The 22849-nt window shown below is 45.3% G+C and overlaps 2 protein-coding genes across 2 annotated transcripts in view; one reads left to right on the top strand and one right to left on the bottom strand.

Moving 5' to 3' along the window:
• Nucleotides 1–3383: 3383 nt before the first annotated feature.
• bida (BH3 interacting domain death agonist) lies at nt 3384–18159 on the top strand. The gene is made up of 4 exons (XM_046347877.1): nt 3384–3629; nt 3937–4202; nt 6757–6890; nt 17525–18159. The coding sequence occupies exons 2-4, from the start codon at nt 3947–3949 to the stop codon at nt 17726–17728; spliced, it is 594 nt and encodes a 197-aa protein (XP_046203833.1). The 5' UTR covers nt 3384–3629; nt 3937–3946; the 3' UTR covers nt 17729–18159.
• Nucleotides 18149–22849, bottom strand: part of bcl2l13 (BCL2 like 13) — a 40448-nt gene continuing 35747 nt past the window's right edge. The window contains exon 7 of the mRNA XM_046347863.1: nt 18149–22212. Within this exon, the coding sequence (XP_046203819.1) occupies nt 21271–22212 (942 nt within the window). The 3' untranslated portion in view covers nt 18149–21270. The remainder of the gene's footprint in view (nt 22213–22849) is intronic.

The following is a 22849-nucleotide window of genomic DNA, read 5'->3' as shown; positions in this document are numbered from 1 at the left end:
GTGATACAGAGGAGAGCAGTCTCAGTTGAATGACTAGTCTTGAAACCTGACTGATTTGGATCAAGAAGGTCATTCAGAGAGAGATAGCGGGAGAGCTGGCCAAGGACGGCACGTTCAAGAGTTTTGGAGAGAAAAGAAAGAAGGGATACTGGTCTGTAATTGTTGACATCGGAGGGATCGAGTGTAGGTTTTTTCAGAAGGGGTGCAACTCTCGCTCTCTTGAAGACGGAAGGGACGTAGCCAACGGTCAGGGATGAGTTGATGAGCGAGGTGAGGTAAGGGAGAAGGTCTCCGGAAATGGTCTGGAGAAGAGAGGAGGGGATAGGGTCAAGCGGGCAGGTTGTTGGGCGGCCGGCCGTCACAAGACGCGAGATTTCATCTGGAGAGAGAGGGGAGAAAGAGGTCAGAGCACAGGGTAGGGCAGTGTGAGCAGAACCAGCGGTGTCGTTTGACTTAGCAAACGAGGATCGGATGTCGTCGACCTTCTTTTCAAAATGGTTGACGAAGTCATCTGCAGAGAGGGAGGAGGGGGGAGGGGGCGGAGGATTCAGGAGGGAGGAGAAGGTGGCAAAGAGCTTCCTAGGGTTAGAGGCAGATGCTTGGAATTTAGCGTGGTAGAAAGTGGCTTTAGCAGCAGAGACAGAGGAGGAAAATGTAGAGAGGAGGGAGTGAAAGGATGCCAGGTCCGCAGGGAGGCGAGTTTTCCTCCATTTCCGCTCGGCTGCCCGGAGCCCTGTTCTGTGAGCTCGCAATGAGTCATCGAGCCACGGAGCGGGAGGGGAGGACCGAGCCGGCCTGGAGGATAGGGGACATAGAGAGTCAAGGGATGCAGAGAGGGAGGAGAGGAGGGTTGAGGAGGCAGAATCAGGAGATAGGTGGGAGAAGGTTTGAGCGGAGGGAAGAGATGATAGGATGGAAGAGGAGAGAGTAGCGGGGGAGAGAGAGCGAAGGTTGGGACGGCGCGATACCATCCGAGTAGGGGCAGTGTGGGAGGTGTTGGATGAGAGCAAGAGGGAAAAGGATACAAGGCAGTGGTCGGAGACTTGGAGGGGAGTTGCAGTGAGGTTAGTGGAAGAACAGCATCTAGTAAAGATGAGGTCGAGCGTATTGCCTGCCTTGTGAGTAGGGGGAAGGTGAGAGGGTGAGGTCAAAAGAGGAGAGGAGTGGAAAGAAGGAGGCAGAGAGGAAAGAGTCAAAGGTAGACGTGGGGAGGTTAAAGTCGCCCAGAACTGTGAGAGGTGAGCCGTCCTCAGGAAAGGAGCTTATCAAGGCATCAAGCTCATTGATGAACTCTCCGAGGGAACCTGGAGGGCGATAAATGATAAGGATGTTAAGCTTGAAAGGGCTAGTAACTGTGACAGCATGGAATTCAAAGGAGGCGATAGACAGATGGGTAAGGGGAGAAAGAGAGAATGACCACTTGGGAGAGATGAGGATCCCGGTGCCACCACCCCGCTGACCAGACGCTCTCGGGGTGTGCGAGAACACGTGGGCGGACGAAGAGAGAGCAGTAGGAGTAGCAGTGTTGTCTGTGGTGATCCATGTTTCCGTCAGTGCCAAGAAGTCGAGGGACTGGAGGGAGGCATAGGCTGAGATGAACTCTGCCTTGTTGACCGCAGATTGGCAGTTCCAGAGGCTACCGGAGACCTGGAACTCCACGTGGGTCGTGCGCGCTGGGACCACCAGAGTAGGGTGGCCGCGGCCACGTGGTGAGGAGCGTTTGTATGGTCTGTGCAGAGAGGAGAGAACAGGGATAAACAGACACATAGTTGACAGGCTACAGAAGAGGCTACGCTAATGCAAAGGAGATTGGAATGACAAGTGGACTACACGTCTCGAATGTTCAGAAAGTTAAGCTACGTAGCAAGAATCTTATTGACTAAAATGATTAAAATGATACAGTACTGCTGAAGTAGGCCAGCTGGCAGTGGGTGCGTTGTTGACACTACACTAATCAAGTCATTCCGTTGAGTGTAATAGTTTCTGCAGTGTTGCTATTCGGGGCTAGCAGGCTAGCTAGCAGTGTTGTTTACGTTACGTTGCGTTAAAAGAACGACAATAGATGGCTAGCGAACCTAGAAAATCGCTCTAGACTACACAATTATCTTTGATACAAAGACGGCTATGTAGCTAGCTAAGTAGCTAGCTACGATCAAACAAATCAAACCGTTGTACTGTAATGAAATGAAGTGAAAATGTGATACAACCTGTGAATGCGACCGGGTAGTTGAGTTCTATACAGAAGACGTTGGCTAGCGTTGGCTAGCTAGCAGAGTCACCTACGTTAAGGACGACAAATAGCTGGCTAGCTAACCTCGGTAAATTAAGATAATCACTCTAAGACTACACACTCTAAACCTAAACAACACAATTATCTTGGATACGATGATACGAAGACAGCAAAGACAGCTATGTAGGTAGCTAACACTAAACTAATCAAGTCGTTCAGTTGAGTGTAAAAGTTTCTCAGTGCAGCTAATCAGTGGACTAATCAGTGGACTCCTAGCATGACTTTACTTCCTTATCTTGCAGTCACAGCACTGGGTTGAAGGGGAAAACCCCCACAAGTATATCAAGTGTGGGTATGGAAGATTCAAAACAATTTGGGTTACATCATCCTTCCATTAAAATTGAGTATTTGTTAATTTGTACAGCGCAGGTCATGAAATGGGAGTAATTGTATGCTACTGTGAATCCTTGTTTTTTGACCAGCTATTTCGTGTGGTTAGGGCATGTCACTTTTTATTACAGCATGCAAACTCGCGTATTTTTCTTGTTGAAAGAAACCTGGTATTGTTGATCTGAGGATAGCCTGTATGTATGCAATTTGGTTTAGGATTTAGAAAACGTTGTCAGCAGGGCTGGAATGGTTTACAATCACGTTTTGCCCTATTTAATAAGTAGCCCATTTCAATGGAGTCTTCAAAAATTAGCTTCGCAATTAGGATTTTTTTTAGTTTCGCAATTTGGATCTTCCGAGAAATGGCACACACACTATAGTAGTTACAATGACGGAGTTCGGTTAATCCCGCCTGGACGCCCGTGTAGGCGTGTTTTGCATCGAAACTGAGGGTATTCGATTTGGAACCGGTTAGCCTCCCGGGGTAAATCAGTTGCCCCGTTTAAAGCCCACGGTGGCGTCGGCATAAAACAAAAGTGACTTAAGCACGCGTAATTAGTAGGATTCGGTGTTTTCCAATGCAAAGGTGATAACGCTTTATCTGCCTTCCCAATTAAAATATAAAATAAAACATGTATTTAATAGAAAATAGATGTTTCTGGATAATGCACCATGCTTTGACAAATGACCAAGCGGCGCAGATAGTGTTATATTTGAGAAAGAGCGCCTCCCTCAGCGCTTTTGATCTCATGTCACGGGCGGTATTCCACGACCCAGCGTAATCGAATCAGCCCAATGTAGCCACATATGTAGTAAAACCAGTCTGCGGCGGGGGGAAATGTCTCAAACCCCCCAATTTTCCCAAACTGATGGGGTGCGTGTGTGTTGTCTGGAAAGCAAGGCGAACAGCTCTGACTCGGCGGTGTCAATCAGCGTGTGTTGTTAGCTATTTCAAGTTGTAATAAGCAAGTTGAACTTTACCAGCCAATATATTTCGTGTTTTTTGACGGTGAGTGAACAGAGAAAATGTTAGTATTGAGTGTATTGCTATTTGCTAGCATCAACACGGGCAAACGTTACGCTAAATAGCTAGCGAACGTTAGCTAGCTAGACTTGTTTTGTTAGCACACAATTGAATCGAATGTAGCGCGCTTCTACAGGTTAACTACTTAGCTGCTGACTGTGTCCTCTTGGTAACGTTCAGCTAGCTAGTAAATACTTTGGTGAAAATGCATTCGTAGGAAACTCTAACTTTAGAGTTAGTTTATATCTGATGAAATTGCAATTGATAGATTATGTTATGCTTTTTCCTGTAGAAGAACAGCGATGGACTGTGGGGATGTTCAGTGCACTCCCCTGGTCTTTCTGACTTTCCTTCAACAGCAGAGCTGCAGCAGTGCGGAGCTCCGCATAGAGCTGGACTCATTGGCCCGGGAGCTGAAGCTAACCCAGGACATAAACGGCAATGGTCTGGGTCATAACATCCACGAGGAGGGCGAGCTTCAGACAGATGGACACTTCTGCAGCAGCAGTAGTATCTTACTAGAGGGACTTGAGCCTCAGGCTGCGCTGGCATGGCCCGGTGAGTTGGTTTGTTTTCGTTTTTCTTTTATAGTATGATTGAAATTCCATCAGTCACATTCACTTAGTTTTGACAAGTCAAGACCTGCAGACTGTAAGGTTTTGACATTTCTGTCAAAAAATAGTTAGTCACATATATTTGATCTTCATATGTATGTATGTGAAGTAAATTTTAAAGCTGCGATATGTAACTGTCAGGCGGCTAGACCAAATTCACATAGAACAGTCTGTTATAGAGCTGTTATTGTCATTGAAAGCAAGTCTTAGAAGCGGTGAATCTGTTTTAGGTGTGCTATTTCTATGCTTCCCGTTGTCAAGTTTAGTTTTTGCTTCTTTTACTTTTGTTTTTGTACTTTTGTAACAGCTGAAAATACTATTTTAGGTTATGGGTAAGATCTCACAGCAGTTTAGATGGCACAATGATTCTCTACGACAGGAAATGGTGGAGTGATTTCTGCATAGTACATTGTAAAGTGAAAAAAATGGAAAGCTCTATCTGTATAAACCAATTTGAACTTGGTGCTTTTAGGTTCTATCTTTAATCACAAGCCTGAACAAATACACATTATATTTGCCATCTCTCTCTATGTATGGTCTAGGGCAGGCTCGTCAAGACAGCAATAATGCCACTCAAGCAAAAAAACAGTCACTAATCTTAAAGTAAATGATGTTGTCACATCATTGTTCAGTGACTGTAATTCAGCTGATGATCATAATACATTTCTTAATGTATTTAATAGTGTTATTCTATTTTACTAAGATATAACACTATAATTTATGTATTCAAATAGCTATAGTTTTCTTAACTCAACATGTCTAATTCAGAAGTGTCAGAACCTCAATACCAGATTGACATTTCAGAACCATAAGGTTCTATCTACAATTGCATCCCCTAAAAAACAGATTTACAAATGTCTCAGGATTTTGATAGTCTGCACTTTAGGTACCTTTTTATTAAAGTAAGGACCTTAATGGGTTATGAATGAGGAATTCTCTACAAAACAGTTCTGAGATGTGGGATGTCATAAGGTGAATGCACCAATTTGTAAGTTGCTCTGGATAAGAGCGTCTGCTAAATGACTTAAATGTAAAAATGTAAAATGGATGTGAAATCTTTGACGCTCAATATCTCAGAACTATGCTATGTGCAGATTGAACCTTAATCCCAAAGTCAGAAAATGTATTTCTGAATGAATGACACTACTGGTGACAGATTTCAAATGCACCTTGGTAAATTGGTTACCTTAACATGACTCAGGGAATAAAAGTATGAGCTTGATTGACCCATACAAGTCTGATTCTATATTGTGTTGTGCTTAAATCCAGATGAAACAAGCAGAATATAGGTAACTGGAAGGTCATGAGTTGTTGGTCTGTGTGCTTTGCAAACTTGGTAGCAGAATTCATCCCTAGCTGGGTACCTTACACTAAATTCAGACATGATTAAGACCATGTTTTTTTTGACCCCCTTTCAAACAGACCCTTATTGATCACGTATTTGCTGGTGTACCCCTTTTATACATTCAGTGTGTAACTGGCAAATTGGGAGGTTTGGCGGGTGTTGTTAAACGATGGGGTCTGTTTGCATTACAAATTAGGGAGGTGTTAAAGGCCCAATGCCGCTGTTTTTATATACATATCAAAACATTTATGGGTAGCAATTAAGTACCTTACTATAATACATTAGCAGAGAGCTTTGGAACTCTTTTTGTTATTGGTCTATTAACCAATTTACCACATGGTGATGTCACCATTGAAAGCCAAAACTTCAGCCCATGCAAACCTGCTGATTAGAAGGTCCTGTGTAGATTGTACTTTCAACCAGCAACTATCAGGAAATAACACTGATACATTTCTTTCGCAATTTTATAGCTTTAGTTTAATCAGCTGTTGTACAATATGATACAAAACACGGGGAAACCTAATTTTGATTGCACTGGGTCTTTTAAAAATGGTATGTTAATGAGTTTACCTACCAAAAAAGCAGAGAACCATTCACACAGACCTAATACCTGTATTTGGTTACAGGGCCTGTGAAAATGCAGGTATCATGACTAGATCTTTGTGGGTTTTATTTTACCATGGGGCAATTTCATGGTAAAATAATGATTCTGAGACTGCCAAAAAAAAAATATTACAAAGTTCAACAAACCATACAACTCTATGCACATGGATGACTTGTATGGTTTGTTTAACTTTGCAATCATTGGTTTTTGTTTGGCATACATTTTAAAGTGAAACATCTGAGTTCCAGCATTCTGTTACTGTGGAATTGCCCCATGGTTTTTACCCCCTACCCCTTTCAGATATGGAAAAAAGCTGGCATGGTAAAATAGTGTGATTTTTGTCTGTATATGAAAAGGATATTAGAAAAGGGGCAGTATATGTACTGCTGTACGTCTTAGCTTTATTGTACTATGTGACAGGGATCTGGCACATCTGGGTTGAACTGTTGTGTAAGTGATTGAAAATGATACTGTGTTGACATCAAATTGTGGATACTTTAGCTGTTCATATTCAATATGATTTTGACTAACATGCTCTTTGCCCTCCAGATAACCCTGCCGATGAAGAAGCCCTGAGAGGTGTCGCTACAGGGCTGATTGAAATAGCTGATCAGCTTGAGCGTAGTGTGATGGCCCAGGCTGCTGAGAATCTGACCAAGAAACTGCAGAAGTATTCCATTGGGGTAAGTTTCTGGAATCCTTGTTACTTGGATTGCTCAGAATTTTACTGAACAAAAATATAAGGGCAACATGTAAAGTGTTGGTTCCATGTTTCATGAGCTGAAATAAAAATCCTAGATTTTTTCCATGTGCACAAAAGGCTTATTTCTCTCACATTTTGTGCACAAATTTGATAATATTTTTGTTAGTGAGCATTTCTCCTTTTCCAAGATAATCCATCCACCTAACAGGTGTGGCATATCAAGAAGCTGGCAAATCCCCCTGGATAGATGACAAATTAAAAAATTATATGGTTGAGGGATGAGGCAAATAAGTCTGACAACACAGCAGACTGGCAAACATACAGTAAATGTAGAAATCACTAAACAGAAAGAAGATACTATACTATGTAACAGTTAAATTATATATAAAATGATAGTTCTGTTGAACTTTAAATTAAATCCTAGGCAAGAAAGCTAACTCGGTTCCATCCTTCATTGAGGCAGATGGCTTGTTTATAACAAAACCCTTTGATATTGCCAACTACTTTAATAACTTTTTTGTTGACAAAAATATAAATAAGGACAAACCACCCGGTACTGAAAACCTGGATGGTAAATTGCTGAGGTTGGTTGTGGAATACTTTGTGACTCCTGTTTGCCACATTTTCAATTTTAGTCTAGAAAACAGTGTGTGCCCTCAGACATGGGGGAGGCAAAGGTCATTACGCTGCCCAAGAATAGCAGAGCACCCTTTAATGGTTCAAATAGCCGACCAATCAGCCTTTTAAGTGCTTAGCAAACTTTTGGAAAAAATTGTTTGATCAAATAGTTATTTTACAGAAAACTAGTTAACAGACTTTCAGCATGCTTAATGGAAAGGGCTCAACATGCTCGGCACTGACACAAATGACTGATGATTGACTGAAAGAAATTGATAGTAAGAAGATTGTGAAAGCTATTTTTTTTTATACTTCAGTGCAGCTTTTGATATCATTGATCCTAACATATTGCTGAAAAAACTTCGGTGTTATGGATTTGCATCCTCTGCCTTATAATGGATCTAGTTACCTATCTAATAGAAAAGAGGGTGTTCGTTAATGGAAGCTTCTCTCATGCAAATTCAGTTGAGTGTGGTGTACCGCAGGGCAGCCGAGCCGGGTAGGGCCATTATTGTTGTCTGTTTTTACCATTGACCTTCCACTGACCTTGAATAAAAAGCCTGTGTGTCTATGTACGCTGATGACTCAACTGTATACATTTCAGCAGCAACCAATTACCTTCAGAAGTCACATAATTATTTTGATTGCACACAGGTGGACTTTATTTAAGTGTCACATGATCTAAGTGTATATATACACCTGTTCTGAAAGGCCCCAGAGTCTGCAACACCACTAAGCAAGGGGCACCATGAAGACCAAGGAGCTCTCTAAACAGGTCAGGGACAAAGTTGTGGAGAAGTACAGATCAGGGTTGGGTTATAAAAAAATATCTGAAACTTTGAACATCCCACGGAGCACCATTAAATCGACTGGTCTATCGACGTCACCGCACAAAGAGGCAAAAACAGACTTACACCCCCCCCTAACCCGGTCTGCTAACTGCTAAACTGCTGGGCCCTGGTCTGCTAACTGCTAGCTTGCCTGCCCGGTCTGCTAACTGCTCGCCCTTGCTAAATGCTTGTTTGCTAACCCGGTCTGCTAACTGCTAGCTTGCCCTGGTCTACTAACTGCTAGCCCATGCTAACTGCTTGCTTGCTAACCCGGCCTGCTAACTGCTAGCTTGTCCTGGTCTACTAGCTGCTAGCTTGTTTAGCTCCGGCCTACTAACTGTTAGCCTGATAACTGTCAATTGCCGTGTCCCCAGCCAGCCCAACCACTCACTGGACCCATATGTTTACATGGCTACGCCTCTCTCTAATCAATATGCCTTGTCCATTACTGTCCTGGTTAGCAATTACTGTCTTATTTCACTGTAGAGCCTCTAGCCCTGCTCAATATGCCTTAACCAACCATGTTGTTCCACCTCCTACATATGCGATGACATTAACTGGTTTAAACATCTCTAGAGACTATATCTCTCTTCATTACTCAATGCCTAGGTTTACCTCCAATGTACTCACATCCTACCTTACCTTTGTCTGTACACTATGCTTTGAATCTATGCTATCCTGCCCAGAACCCCAAACTCTGTTCTGAACATTTACATTTAAGTCGCCAGTTCGTATAGTCTTTAGCCGTACCCTTATCCTACTTCTCCTCTGTTCCTCATGTGATGTGGAGGTTAATCCAGGTCCTGCAGTGCCTAGCTCCACTCCCACCCCCCAGGTGCTCTCATTTGTTGACTTCTGTAAATGTAAAAGCCTTGGTTTCATGCATGTTACCATTAGAAGCCTACTCCCTAAGTTTGTTTTACTCTCTGCTTTAGCATACTCTGCCAACCCAGATGTCTTAGCCATGTCTGAATCCTGGCTTAGGAAAACCACCAAAAACCCTGAACTCCATTGCTAACTATAACGTTTTCCGCCAAGATAGAACTGCAAAGATGTTCTGTATTATTTCTAAGTCTGTACCCAAACAATTTGAGCTTCTACTTCTAAAAATTCACCTTTCCAGAAACACGTCTCTCACTGTTGCCGCTTGCTATAGACCTCCCTCTGCCCCCAGCTGTGCCCTCGATACTATATGTGAACTGATCGCCCCCCATCTATCTTCTGAGCTCGTGCTACTAGGTGACCTAAACTGGGACATGCTTAACACCCCAGCCATCCCACAAACTAAGCTTCATGCCCTCAATCTCACACAAATGATCAATTAACCTACGAGGTACAACCCCAAATCAGTAAACACGGGCACCCTCATAGATGTCATCTTAACTAATTCACCACTGATAAATCCACTATAATTGAGAATTTCAATAAGCATTTCTCTACGGCTGGCCATGCTTTCCACATGGCTACCCCTACACTGGTCAACTGCCCGGCACCCTCCACAGCAACCCACCAAAGCCCCCACCATTTCTCCTTTACCCAAATCAGGATAGTTGATGTTCTGAAAGAGCTGCAACATCTGGACCCCTACAAATCAGTGGGGCTAGACAATCTGGACTCTCTCCTTCTAAAAGTATCTGCTGAAATTGTTGCAACCCCTATTACTAGCCTGTTCAACCTCTCTTTCGTATCGTCTGAGATTCCCAAAGATTGGAAAGCTGCCGCGGTCATCTCCCTTTTCAAAGGGGGTGACACTCTAGACCCAAACTGCTACAGACCTATATCTATCCTACCCTGTCTTTCTAAGGTCTTCGAAAGCCAAGTTAACAGATTACTGACCATTTCGAATCCCACCATAGCTTCTCCGCTATGCAATCTGGTTTCAGAGCTGGTCATGGATGCACCTCAGCCACGCTCAAGGTTCTAAACGACATCATAACCGCCATTGATAAGCGACATTACTGTGCATCCGTATTCATCGACCTGGCCACAACATTCTTATTGGCAGACTCGACAGCCTTGGTTTCTCAAATGATTGCCTTGCCTGGTTTACCAACTACTTCTCTGATAGAGTTCAGTGTGTTAAATCGGAGGGCCTGTTGTCTGGACCTCTAACAGTCTCTATGGGTGTGCCACAGGGTTCAATTCTCGGGCCGACTCTCTTTTCTGTATACATCAATGATGTTGCTCTTGCTGCTGGTGATTCTCTGATCCACCTATACGCAGACGACACCATTCTGTATACTTCTGGCCCCTCCTTGGACACTTAACTAACCTCCAGGCGAGCTTCAATGCCATAACTCTCCTTCCGTGGCCTCCAACTGCTCTTAAACGCAAGTAAAACTAAATGCATGCTTTTCAATCGATCGCTGCCCACACCTGCTCGCCCGTCCAACATCACTACTCTGGACGACTCTGACTTAGAATACGTGGACAACTACAAACACTTGGGTGTCTGGTTAGACTGTAAACTCTCCTTCCAGACTCACATTAAGCATCTCAATCCAAAATTAAATCTAGAATCGGCTTCCTATATCGCAACAAAGCATCCTTCACTCATGCTGCCAAACATACCCTCGTAAAACTGACCATCCTACCGATCCTCGACTTCGGTGATGTCATCTATAAAATAGCCTCCAACACTCTACTCAACAAACTGGATGCAGTCTATCACAGTGCCATCCGTTTTGTCACCAAAGCCCCATACACTACGCACCATTGCGACCTGTATGCTCTAGTTGGTTGGCCCTCGCTTCATACTCGTTGCCAAACCCACTGGCTACAGGTTATCTACAAGTCTCTGCTAGGTAAAGCACCTCCTTATCTCAGCTCACTGGTCACCATAGCGCCACCCACTCGTAGCACGTGCTCCAGCAGGTATATCTCACTGGTCACCCCCAAAGCGAATTCCTCCTTTGGTCGTCTTTCCTTCCAGTTCTCTGCTGCCCATTACTGGTACGAATTGCAAAAATCTCTGTAGCTGGAGACTCACATCTCCCTCACTAGCTTTAAGCACCAGCTGTCAGAGCAGTTTACAGATCACTGCAGCTGTACATAGTCCATCTGTAAATAGCCCATTTATCTACCTACCTCATTCCCGTACTGGTATTTATTTATTTTGCTCCTTTGCACCCCAGTATCTCTACCTGCACATTAATCTTCTGCCGATCTACCATTCCAGTGTTTAACTGCTATATTGTAATTACTTCGCCACCAGGGCCTATTTATTTCCTTAACTTACCTCATTTGCACTCACTGTATAGACTTTTTGTTTTCTTTTGTTCTACTGTATTATTGACTGTGTTTTGTTTATTCCATGTGTAACTCTGTGTTGTCTGTTCATACTGCTATGCTTTATCTTGGCCAGGTCGCAGTTGCACATGAGAACTTGTTCTCAACTAGCCTACCTGGTTAAATAAAGGTGAAATAAATAAAAATGTAAAAATCCATTATTAAGGAATATGGCACCACAACAAACCTGCCAAGAGAGAGCCGCCCACCAAAACTCACAGACCAGGCACAGAGGGCATTAATCAGAGAGGCAACGAAGAGACCGAAGATAACCCTAAAGGAGCTCCACAGTGGAGATTGGAGTATCTGGTACATAGGACCACTTTAAGCCGTGCACTCCACAGAGCTAGGCTTTACGGAAGAGTGGCCAGAAAAGCCATTGCTTTAAGAAAAAAATAAGCAAACATTACATTTACATTTAAGTCATTTAGCAGACGCTCTTATCCAGAGCGACTTACAAATTGGTGCATTCACCTTATGACATCCAGTGGAACAGTCACTTTACAATAGTGCATCTAAATCTTAAAGGGGGGGGGGTGAGAGGGATTACTTATCCTATCCTAGGTATTCCTTAAAGAGGTGGGGTTTCAGGTGTCTCCGGAAGGTGGTGATTGACTCCGCTGTCCTGGCGTCGTGAGGGAGTTTGTTCCACCATTGGGGGGCCAGAGCAGCGAACAGTTTTGACTGGGCTGAGCGGGAGCTGTACTTCCTCAGTGGTAGGGAGGCGAGCAGGCCAGAGGTGGATGAACGCAGTGCCCTTGTTTGGGTGTAGGGCCTGATCAGAGCCTGGAGGTACTGAGGTGCCGTTCCCCTCACAGCTCCGTAAGCAAGCACCATGGTCTTGTAGCGGATGCGAGCTTCAACTGGAAGCCAGTGGAGAGAGCGGAGGAGCGGGGTGACGTGAGAGAACTTGGGAAGGTTGAACACCAGACGGGCTGCGGCGTTCTGGATGAGTTGAAGGGGTTTAATGGCACAGGCAGGGAGCCCAGCCAACAGCGAGTTGCAGTAATCCAGACGGGAGATGACAAGTGCCTGGATTAGGACCTGCGCCGCTTCCTGTGTGAGGCAGGGTCGTACTCTGCGGATGTTGTAGAGCATGAACCTACAGGAACGGGCCACCGCCTTGATGTTGGTTGAGAACGACAGGGTGTTGTCCAGGATCACGCCAAGGTTCTTAGCGCTCTGGGAGGAGGACACAATGGAGTTGTCAACCGTGATGGCGAGATCATGGAACGGGCAGTCCTTCCCCGGGAGGAAGAGCAGCTCCGTCTTGCCGAGGTTCAGCTTGAGGTGGTGATCCGTCATCCACACTGATATGTCTGCCAGACATGCAGAGATGCGATTCGCCACCTGGTCATCAGAAGGGGGAAAGGAGAAGATTAATTGTGTGTCGTCTGCATAGCAATGATAGGAGAGACTATGTGAGGTTATGACAGAGCCAAGTGACTTGGTGTATAGCGAGAATAGGAGAGGGCCTAGAACAGAGCCCTGGGGGACACGAGTGTTGAGAGCGCGTGGTGAGGAGACAGATTCTCGCCACGCCACCTGGTAGGAGCGACCTGTCAGGTAGGACGCAATCCAAGCGTGGGCCGCGCCGGAGATGCCCAACTCGGAGAGGGTGGAGAGGAGGATCTGATGGTTCACAGTATCGAAGGCAGCCGATAGATCTAGAAGGATGAGAGCAGAGGAGAGAGAGTTAGCTTTAGCAGTGCGGAGCGCCTCCGTGATACAGAGGAGAGCAGTCTCAGTTGAATGACTAGTCTTGAAACCTGACTGATTTGGATCAAGAAGGTCATTCAGAGAGAGATGGCGGGAGAGCTGGCCAAGGACGGCACGGCACGTTCAAGAGTTCTGGAGAGAAAAGAAAGAAGGGATACTGGTCTGTAATTGTTGACATCGGAGGGATCGAGTGTAGGTTTTTTCAGAAGGGGTGCAACTCTCGCTCTCTTGAAGACGGAAGGGACGTAGCCAGCGGTCAGGGATGAGTTGATGAGCGAGGTGAGGTAAGGGAGAAGGTCTCCGGAAATGGTCTGGAGAAGAGAGGAGGGGATAGGGTCAAGCGGGCAGGTTGTTGGGCGGCCGGCCGTCACAAGACGCAAGATTTCATCTGGAGAGAGAGGGGAGAAAGAGGTCAGAGCACAGGGTAGGGCAGTGTGAGCAGAACCAGCGGTGTCGTTTGACTTAGCAAACGAGGATCGGATGTCGTCGACCTTCTTTTCAAAATGGTTGACGAAGTCATCTGCAGAGAGGGAGGGGGGAGGATTCAGGAGGGAGGAGAAGGTGGCAAAGAGCTTCCTAGGGTTAGAGGCAGATGCTTGGAATTTAGAGTGGTAGAAAGTGGCTTTAGCAGCAGAGACAGAGGAGGAAAATGTAGAGAGGAGGGAGTGAAAGGATGCCAGGTCCGCAGGGAGGCGAGTTTTCCTCCATTTCCGCTCGGCTGCCCGGAGCCCTGTTCTGTGAGCTCGCAATGAGTCGTCGAGCCACGGAGCGGGAGGGGAGGACCGAGCCGGCCTGGAGGATAGGGGACATAGAGAGTCAAAGGATGCGGAGAGGGAGGAGAGGAGGGTTGAGGAGGCAGAGTCAGGAGATAGGTTGGAGAAGGTTTGAGCAGAGGGAAGAGATGATAGGATGGAAGAGGAGAGAGTAGCGGGGGAGAGAGAGCGAAGGTTGGGACGGCGCGATACCATCCGAGTAGGGGCAGTGTGGGAGGTGTTGGATGAGAGCGAGAGGGAAAAGGATACAAGGTAGTGGTCGGAGACTTGGAGGGGAGTTGCAATGAGGTTAGTGGAAGAACAGCATCTAGTAAAGATGAGATCGAGCGTATTGCCTGCCTTGTGAGTAGGGGGGGGAAGGTGAGAGGGTGAGGTCAAAAGAGGAGAGGAAAGAAGGAGGCAGAGAGGAATGAGTCAAAGGTAGACGTGGGGAGGTTAAAGTCGCCCAGAACTGTGAGAGGTGAGCCGTCCTCGGGAAAGGAGCTTATCAAGGCATCAAGCTCATTGATGAACTCTCCGAGGGAACCTGGAGGGCGATAAATGATAGGGATGTTAAGCTTGAAAGGGCTGGTAACTGTGACAGCATGGAATTCAAAGGAGGTGATAGACAGATGGGTAAGGGGAGAAAGAGAGAATGACCACTTGGGAGAGATGAGGATCCCGGTACCACCACCCCGCTGACCAGAAGCTCTCGGGGTGTGCGAGAACACGTGGGCGGACGAAGAGAGAGCAGTAGGAGTAGCAGTGTTGTCTGTGGTGATCCATGTTTCCGTCAGTGCCAAGAAGTCGAGGGACTGGAGGGAGGCATAGGCTGAGATGAACTCTGCCTTGTTGACCGCAGATCGGCAGTTCCAGAGGCTACCGGAGACCTGGAACTCCACGTGGGCTGTGCGCGCTGGGACCACCAGATTAGGGTGGCCGCGGCCACGCGGTGTGGAGCGTTTGTATGGTCTGTGCAGAGAGGAGAGAACAGGGATAGACAGACACATAGTTGACAGGCTACAGAAGAGGCTACGCTAATGCAAAGGAGATTGGAATGACAAGTGGACTACACGTCTCGAATGTTCAGAAGGTTAAGCTTACGTAGCAAGAATCTAATTGACTAAAATGATTAAAATGATACAGTACTGCTGAAGTAGGCTAGCTGGCAGTGGGTGCGTTGTTGACACTACACTAATCAAGTCGTTCCGTTGAGTGTAATAGTTTCTGCAGTGCTGCTATTCGGGGGCTAGCTGGCTAGCTAGCAGTGTTGTTTACGTTACGTTGCGTTAAAAGAACGACAATAGCTGGCTAGCTAACCTAGAAAATCGCTCTAGACTACACAATTATCTTTGATACAAAGACGGCTATGTAGCTAGCTATGTAGCTAGCTACGATCAAACAAATCAAACCGTTGTACTGTAATGAAATTAAATGAAAATGTGATACTACCTGTGAATGCGACCGGGTTGTGAGTCTATTCTGTAGACGTTGGCTAGCTGTTGGCTAGCTGTCGGCTAGCTGTTGGCTAGCTAGCAGAGTCTCCTACCTTAAGGACGACAAATAGCTGGATAGCTAACCTCGGTAAATTAAGATAATCACTCTAAGACTACACACTCTAAACTACACAATTATCTTGGATACGAAGACAGCAAAGACAGCTATGTAGCTAGCTAACACTACACTAATCAAGTCGTTCAGTTGAGTGTAATAGTTTCTCCAGTGCAGCTAATCAGTGGACGTTAGCTAGCTGGCTAGTGAAGACTACGTTAGGACGGCGAAATACGATAATTACGCAATTATCTTTGATACAAAGACGGCTATGTAGCTAGCTAAGAAGAAATTGCTAAGATTAGACAAATCAAACCGTTGTGCTATAATGAAATGTAATTAAAAAGTTATACTACCTGTGAACACCAAACATGTTTGGTGTTCACCAAAAGGCATGTGGGAGACTCCCCAAACATATGGAAGAAGATACTCTGGTTAGATGAGCCTAAAATGTATATTTTTAGACATCAAGGAAAACGCTATGTCTGGCACAAACCCAACACCTCTCATCACCCCAATAACACCATCATGATGTGGGGATGTTTTTCATCGGCAGAGACTGGGAAACTGGTCAGAACTGAAGGAATGATGGATGGTGCTAAATACAGGGACATTCTTGAGGGAAACCTGTTTAAGTCTTCCAGAGATTTGAGACTGGGACAGAGGTTTACCTTCCAGCAGGACAATGACCTTAAGCATACTGCTAAAGCAACACTCGAGTGGTTTAAGGGGAAACGTTCAAATGTCTTGGAATGGCCTAGTCAAAGCCCAGACCTCAATCCAATTGAGAATCTGTGGTATGACTTAAAGATTGCTATACACCAGCGGAACCAATCCAACTTGAAGGTGCCGGAGCAGTTTCGCTTTGAAGAATGGACAAAAATCCCAGTGGCTAGATGTGCCAAGCTTCTATTGACATACTCCAAGATACTTGCAGCTGTAATTGCTGCAAAAGGTGGCTCAACAAAGTACTGACTTTGGGGGGGTGAATAGTTATGCAGGCTAAAGTTGTCTTATTTGTTTGTTTAACAAAAAACTATTTTGCATCTTCAAAGTGGTACGCATTTTGTGTAAATCAAATTATACAACCCCCCCCAAAAAAACACAAAAAAATTAATTCCAGGTTGTAAAGCAACAAAATAGGAAAAATGCCAAGGAGGTGAATACTTTTACAAGCCACTGTAAACCGCATCATTACACAGGTACACCACCCCTTCTGCTGAGAACAAGAAAAGGCCTCAAATGTGCAGTTTGTCACACAACACAATGCCATAGATGTCTCGTATTATAAGAGTGCGTGCAATTGGCATGCTGACTGCAGGAACGTCCACTAGAGCTGTTGCCAGAGAACTTAATGTTAATTTATCTACAATAACCTACCTCCGTCATTTTTAGAGAATTTGGCAGTACATCCAACCATCTCAGACCACGTGTAACCATGCCAGTCCAGGATCTCAACATCCGGCTTCTTCTTGGGATCGTCTGAGACCAGCCACCTGGGCAGCTGATGAAACTGGAGTTTTTCTGTCTGTAATAAAGCCCTTTTTGTGAGGGAATAACACATTGGCTGGGCCCGGCTCCCCAGTGGGTGGCTGCTCCCCTGCCTGGTCATGTGAAATCCAATTGATTTCATTTGACCGATTTCCTTATGAACTGCAACTCAGTAAAACCATTCATTTTTGCATGTTGCATTTAGATTTTTGTTCAGTGTAGATATATGTTTGTGTCTAGGAATGTATGTCCAAATCATGGTGTTGCTGCTGTGAATTGAAACCACAGGGGTTATAAAATATAATCTAGTAACGGGTATAAATTCAATCCATAAGTATGTCACGAGTCTGTCTGTGTTTCCCCAGCTATGGAAGCACCACCTAGCCCTGGAAGTGGAGTGGGTGAAGAAGCAGGGCCTGGGCCCCGTGCTGGACTATCTACCTCAGGAGAAGGTGATCATGGCCCTCACTCTGACCCTGGTGAAGGGGGTGTGTGAGCACGCCCCCCTACTGCTCCGTAATCTGTTCAGCACAGCAGTTCAGTTCATAAACCCGGCCGTGGCCAGGTGACTTCAAAACAGACCCCAAACTCTACGGACTCCCCACTCAGGACGTACACTGAGCGGGCCATTTAGTTTAGTTCAGGGGCACATTCATTTTCTTAACAAGCTGCTCCGTAAATGTATAACTTTCGATCATTTTTGTGAAAAGGTAGTGTTTGCCGCTGGATTTGGAAACTTCAGTGCTTTATTTGACCAGTTCTGATACCGAAAGGGATGGAGAAGTCATGCATCGTCTGCTGTTCTCACTTCCACATTGTGCTTAAATGATTTCTGTAACAAGTTCTCCCCCAACAGTTTTGTAACAATACATTGCTTCCTCAAAGGGGATGAATCCCCTTTTGTTTCAAAGTCCATGTTAGTGTTTGAAGAAATGCCTTTGTATGCATAGAGAGCCATTTAAAAATAAACTTAAGAGTAATAAAAATGATTTAAGGGAGGAACATTTTATTAACTTGTTCGTGTCCAAAACCACAATGCAGTTTACATGATGTATTCTGGTCTCAAACTGCACATATAGGGAACTTGAAGTGCCAAGATGGGGATTTGACATCCATACTGTACTTTCCAGACAATTTGCATACCTATTATCTAACTGATGTACATTTGCATTCGATGGAACAAAACCATTTATGGTCATTTGTCTCTCCCACACAACTACCCCAAACCACACATGGTTGTATTTACACTTGGCTAAACAGAAGTGAGTTGTGTGCATCTTTAGTTTTGACATTGACCAAGTTAGCTGTGCGAATCCACTGACCAGTGAACAAAGTTGGAACCACTACTACTTTAACTTGGATCAAGTGTTCGCATTTCATGCTCCAGACCTGAGTGCCCAGTAAAAAAAAAAGTGGTTTTTGTACTCGACACCTGAGGCCTACAGTGTAGATTTTATTTTTAGATTCACATTGTACCCAACTAACAGGAATATATGTTTCCCTTAGTGGGAATGTTGCATATGTTGATTGTCTGTGGCAGGGCTGGCATGTGTCATTCCTACTCTTCAAGTTGTGGACAGACCTCCACCCTGACTTAAATGGAGGGAGCTGAACCCTTGAAGAAAAGGTTAGGTAACAGTGGGAAGAAGCCAGCACACACACATCTGTTAAGCTTTAAGTCTCTGCACTGTACAAGGTAGGCACGCTATGGGGTTACAGCGGAACGGCAAGGCAGTGCTGGGTGGGCAGTTTGGGCCAGCCGAGGGGACAAACGGTACCTGGCAAAACATAGGGGTCTGACAGGGTAGCTGAAGAAAGGCAGTCCCTGTGAAGTTAGACTGGCGGAGTTGGGAATGAGAGCATAAATTGATTCAAGATTAAACTAATTTCTACTTTTGATTTTATAGTCTCACAACATCAGATGAAAGATGAATAGTTGATTTCAAGTTTTATTTAAATTTTGTATCCGTGTTGAACAAATGAATATGAAATTCTGTCTTGGTGCAGTCATTCCGAACCCTCCATTCCCTGTCACAGAACATGGAACATTGACCATGGTGCCATCGTGGTTGAGCTGGCTTTAATTTCACTCACGCAAACACAATAGTTAACAAGGTTGATAGTGACCATTGACAGTTCTATACCAGATAATCTAAATGCCTATTTTCAAGGAGATAGTTGGTAATCAAACGCAACAGTTTATGCCACTGGCTGAACTGCGGTAGCCTTTATCCTCTTTTTTTACATTCAAAATCAATTTAATTGCAGTCATACTACTGCAATATGATCACAAATCGTAACTAAATGACTGAAATTAGTTAGTGAAAAATGAATTGAGTTGTGGAATCCCTCAATTTCCAAAAACTTAACAAAATAACACTTAGGTGATGTAAGTGACTGGAAAGAAGTAGATAAACATACACCATGTGGACACCCCTTCAAATTAGTGGATTTGGGCACATCCGTTGCAATGCTAAGCGTCGGCTGGAGTGGTGTAAAGCTCGCCGCCATTGGACACAAGCGATGAATCACGGTTCATCATCTGGCAGTCCCGACAGACAAATCTGGGTTTGGTTGATGGCAGGAGAACACTACCTGCCCCAATGCATAGTGCCAACTGTAAAGTTAGGTGGAAGAGGAATAATGATCTGGGGCTTTATTTCATGGTTCGGGCTAGGCCCCTTAGTTCCAGTGAAGTGAAATCTTAATGCTACAGCATACAATGACATTCTGTGTTTCCAACTTTGTGGCAACAGTTTCAGGAAGGCCCTTTCCTGTCTCAGCATGACAATGCCCCCGTGCAAAGCAAGGTCCAAACAGAAATGGTTTGTCGAGATCAGTGTGGAAAAACTTGTCTGGCTTGCACAGAGCCCTGAACTCAATCCCATCGAACACCTTTGTGATTTATTGGAACGCTGATTGTGAGCCAGGCCTAATTGCCTAACAGCAGTGTCTGACCTCACAAATGCTCTTGTGACTGAATGGAAGCATATCCTTGCAGCAATGTTCCAACATCTAGTGGAAAGTCTTCCCAGAAGAGTAGAGGCTGTTGTAGCAGCAAAGAGGGGACCAACTCCATATTAATGCCCTTGCTTTTGGAATGAGATGTTCGACAAGCATACTTGTCCACATACTTTTGGTTTTGTGTATCTACTTTCCATTTAAGTGCGATATTATTCATCCCTATCAAGTGCGATATTATTCATCCCCATCAAGTGCGATATTATTCATCCCCATCAAGTGCGATATTATTCATCCCCATCAAGTGCGATATTATTCATCCCCATCAAGTGCGATATTATTCATCCCCATCAAGTGCGATATTATTCATCCCTATCAAGTGCCATATTATTCATCCCTATCAAGTGCCATATTATTCATCCCTATCAAGTGCCATATTATTCATCCCTATCAAGTGCCATATTATTCATCCCTATCAAGTGCCTATCAAGTGCTTTTATAGATACACAGTAGTGTCTCCAGTACAGTGAATTCTAAAAACAAAAAGTCTAATCATGATTAGTTAATTGCCATAAAAAAAAAAAACATGCTCATCTAATCCTTGAAGACAGGTTTGCTTTTCAGAGGACATAATGTAATCAGAACTTACATTTTTGTATGTGAAAATATTGGAATAGCTTCCCTTGCAATAGAACAGGGAATTCTGACTTCTGCGCTACACCCACTAGGCTGAGGACAAAGAGGTACACCGAGCTCCAGCCGAGAGTGTAACATACAAACAGGGTGTGTCTGTGACGTGCATCCGCATGGCATCGAACAACCAAGCACCCAGAAAACAGAAACCACTAGAAAATTATACAAATGTCCTTTCCAGTTTGAGACGTGATGGGTTGGAGGCAGCAACTGAAGAAAAACATATCAAATTGCCAGATGAGCAGAGAGGAGAATGGGGGGAAAACAAAAATGGAGAGAAGGAAAATAAGTAATTGTTCACATGGTGGGTCCACCTGGTAGTGGCAGGCCCAGCAGCCCAGATTAGCAGCAGGGACAAGGGAGGAGGTGAGGTCTGCAACCCGGTTCAGGAGTACTGCTAGCAGCAGGGACCAGGGAGTAAGTGAGGTCTGCAACCCGGTTCAGGAGCACTACTAGGCTACTTCTTCCGGTGGGTCATGATTCCCCAGGTCACCACAGCAGCTAGGGCCACCAGAGCAGCTCCACCATACAGCAGCACTGGGATCTCTGACTTGGGTTCTGGTTCCGTCTGCACCGGGGGCTCCTCAGCTAGGGCCACAGGAGCTGGGAGTGCCTCCAGGAGGGGCGCTGCAGCCGGCTCCAGCACAGTCTCTGACTGAGATTCAGGCTGGGGCTCCTCTGGCTCTGGCGGTGCTGCGACTGGCTCTGGAACAGGCTCTGGTTCTAGAACTGGCTTTGCTGATGGGGGAGTAGAGGGTGCCTTGGCGGGGGTTGGTGGTGCTGCCTCCACAACAGGGGCAGGCTCAATCATAGGGTCTGGAGCAGAGGGCTCAGGCTCTGACACGGGGACAGACGAATGCAGCTCTGACAGAACCGCCGACAGGGGAGCAGGCGTCTCTATGATGACCGGCTCCTCCAGATATCCCACCACCGGCTCTGGGGCTGCTGGGACAGGAAGCAGGGTGTCATCCCTAAACTCCGCCCTCAGCTCAGCCAGCTCGCTCTCCGTCCCCAGCACACTCAGCATGCTCTCCTGCAACTCGGCCCCGCCCTCACCCTCCTCCGCGTCCTCTCGCTCCACGTGCACAATGTCAGAGTTGGAGGAGTTGTTCTCACTGCGCTCCTCAGCCAGGGTGCCCTCATTGCTGTCTAGACTCTTGACATCTTCGGGGTGGTCCATCATGCTCACCTGTGCCCAGGAATCGTTGCCTGCCAGAGACACGGGTAAGCTCTCTGTCTGCCAGCTGCCCGGCCCACTGCTGTCTCCAGTGCCCAGCAGCGACGCGGGGGGACTGAGCTGGCCAGGAAGCTGTTCTCCAGACAGGATGTAGATGTCGTTGCTGTCCTCGGCTATGATCACGCCCTGCTCCTCCTCTTCCTCCAGGCTAAACACTGTACCCTAAAGAGAGGAGAGAGGTCAGTGTGGAACCAAACAATTACAAGTTAGTGCTTTATTAAAAGTGAAAATGGCTAATGGGTTATAATAAGCATATTACATTTCAATTAGTAAAACACTTATGCCAGTGGCACAACATAGCCCACTATTTAAAAAATAAAGTGTCAATCAAAATTCTACAATTTATTGTAAATTTCCAAGCAACATTACAAAAATGTGTGACGCACATCTGAGAAACATCCGTCACCACCTGAAACCCCAACATCAGCTCATCGGAGGCTACAGTACAGTTCTCGAAGCTACAGTAGCCAAACTGCATTATCGTAATTACCAAAGACCTGCTGTGTTGGACTTCCTGCTGATCATTCTCAGGAAGACAGAGGATATCACAACACTTCTTGTATATTTCTGTGGTTTCTTGTCAACTGCTTTGTGAAGCGGTAGAGTGTTACCCTCCCCTTGATGAATACAACTTCCATAAATAAAATACACACCCATGACAAGTTACATACATCAAACACACACCACTGACAAAGGACCATAGCCCATGGAAGTGATCGACTAGTGTAAAACCTCAAGAGCAGCTGCATCTATTTTTCACTGTGGCATAAATAATTCAGACAGTGGTGAAACCGACTTC

This window comes from Oncorhynchus gorbuscha, linkage group LG01 (assembly GCF_021184085.1).
Source record: "Oncorhynchus gorbuscha isolate QuinsamMale2020 ecotype Even-year linkage group LG01, OgorEven_v1.0, whole genome shotgun sequence".
Taxonomy (NCBI): domain Eukaryota; kingdom Metazoa; phylum Chordata; class Actinopteri; order Salmoniformes; family Salmonidae; genus Oncorhynchus; species Oncorhynchus gorbuscha.
This window is presented reverse-complemented; position numbering and strand designations above follow the sequence as displayed.

Bases quoted from the DNA above. Each gene is read 5' to 3' on its own strand.
- bida (XM_046347877.1), top strand. From the start codon at position 3,947: ATGGACTGTGGGGATGTTCAGTGCACTCCCCTGGTCTTTCTGACTTTC. The intron at 4,203-6,756 runs GTGAGTTGGTTT...TTTGCCCTCCAG, and splicing joins GGCTGCGCTGGCATGGCCCG to ATAACCCTGCCGATGAAGAA. The intron at 6,891-17,524 runs GTAAGTTTCTGG...GTGTTTCCCCAG, and splicing joins TGCAGAAGTATTCCATTGGG to CTATGGAAGCACCACCTAGC.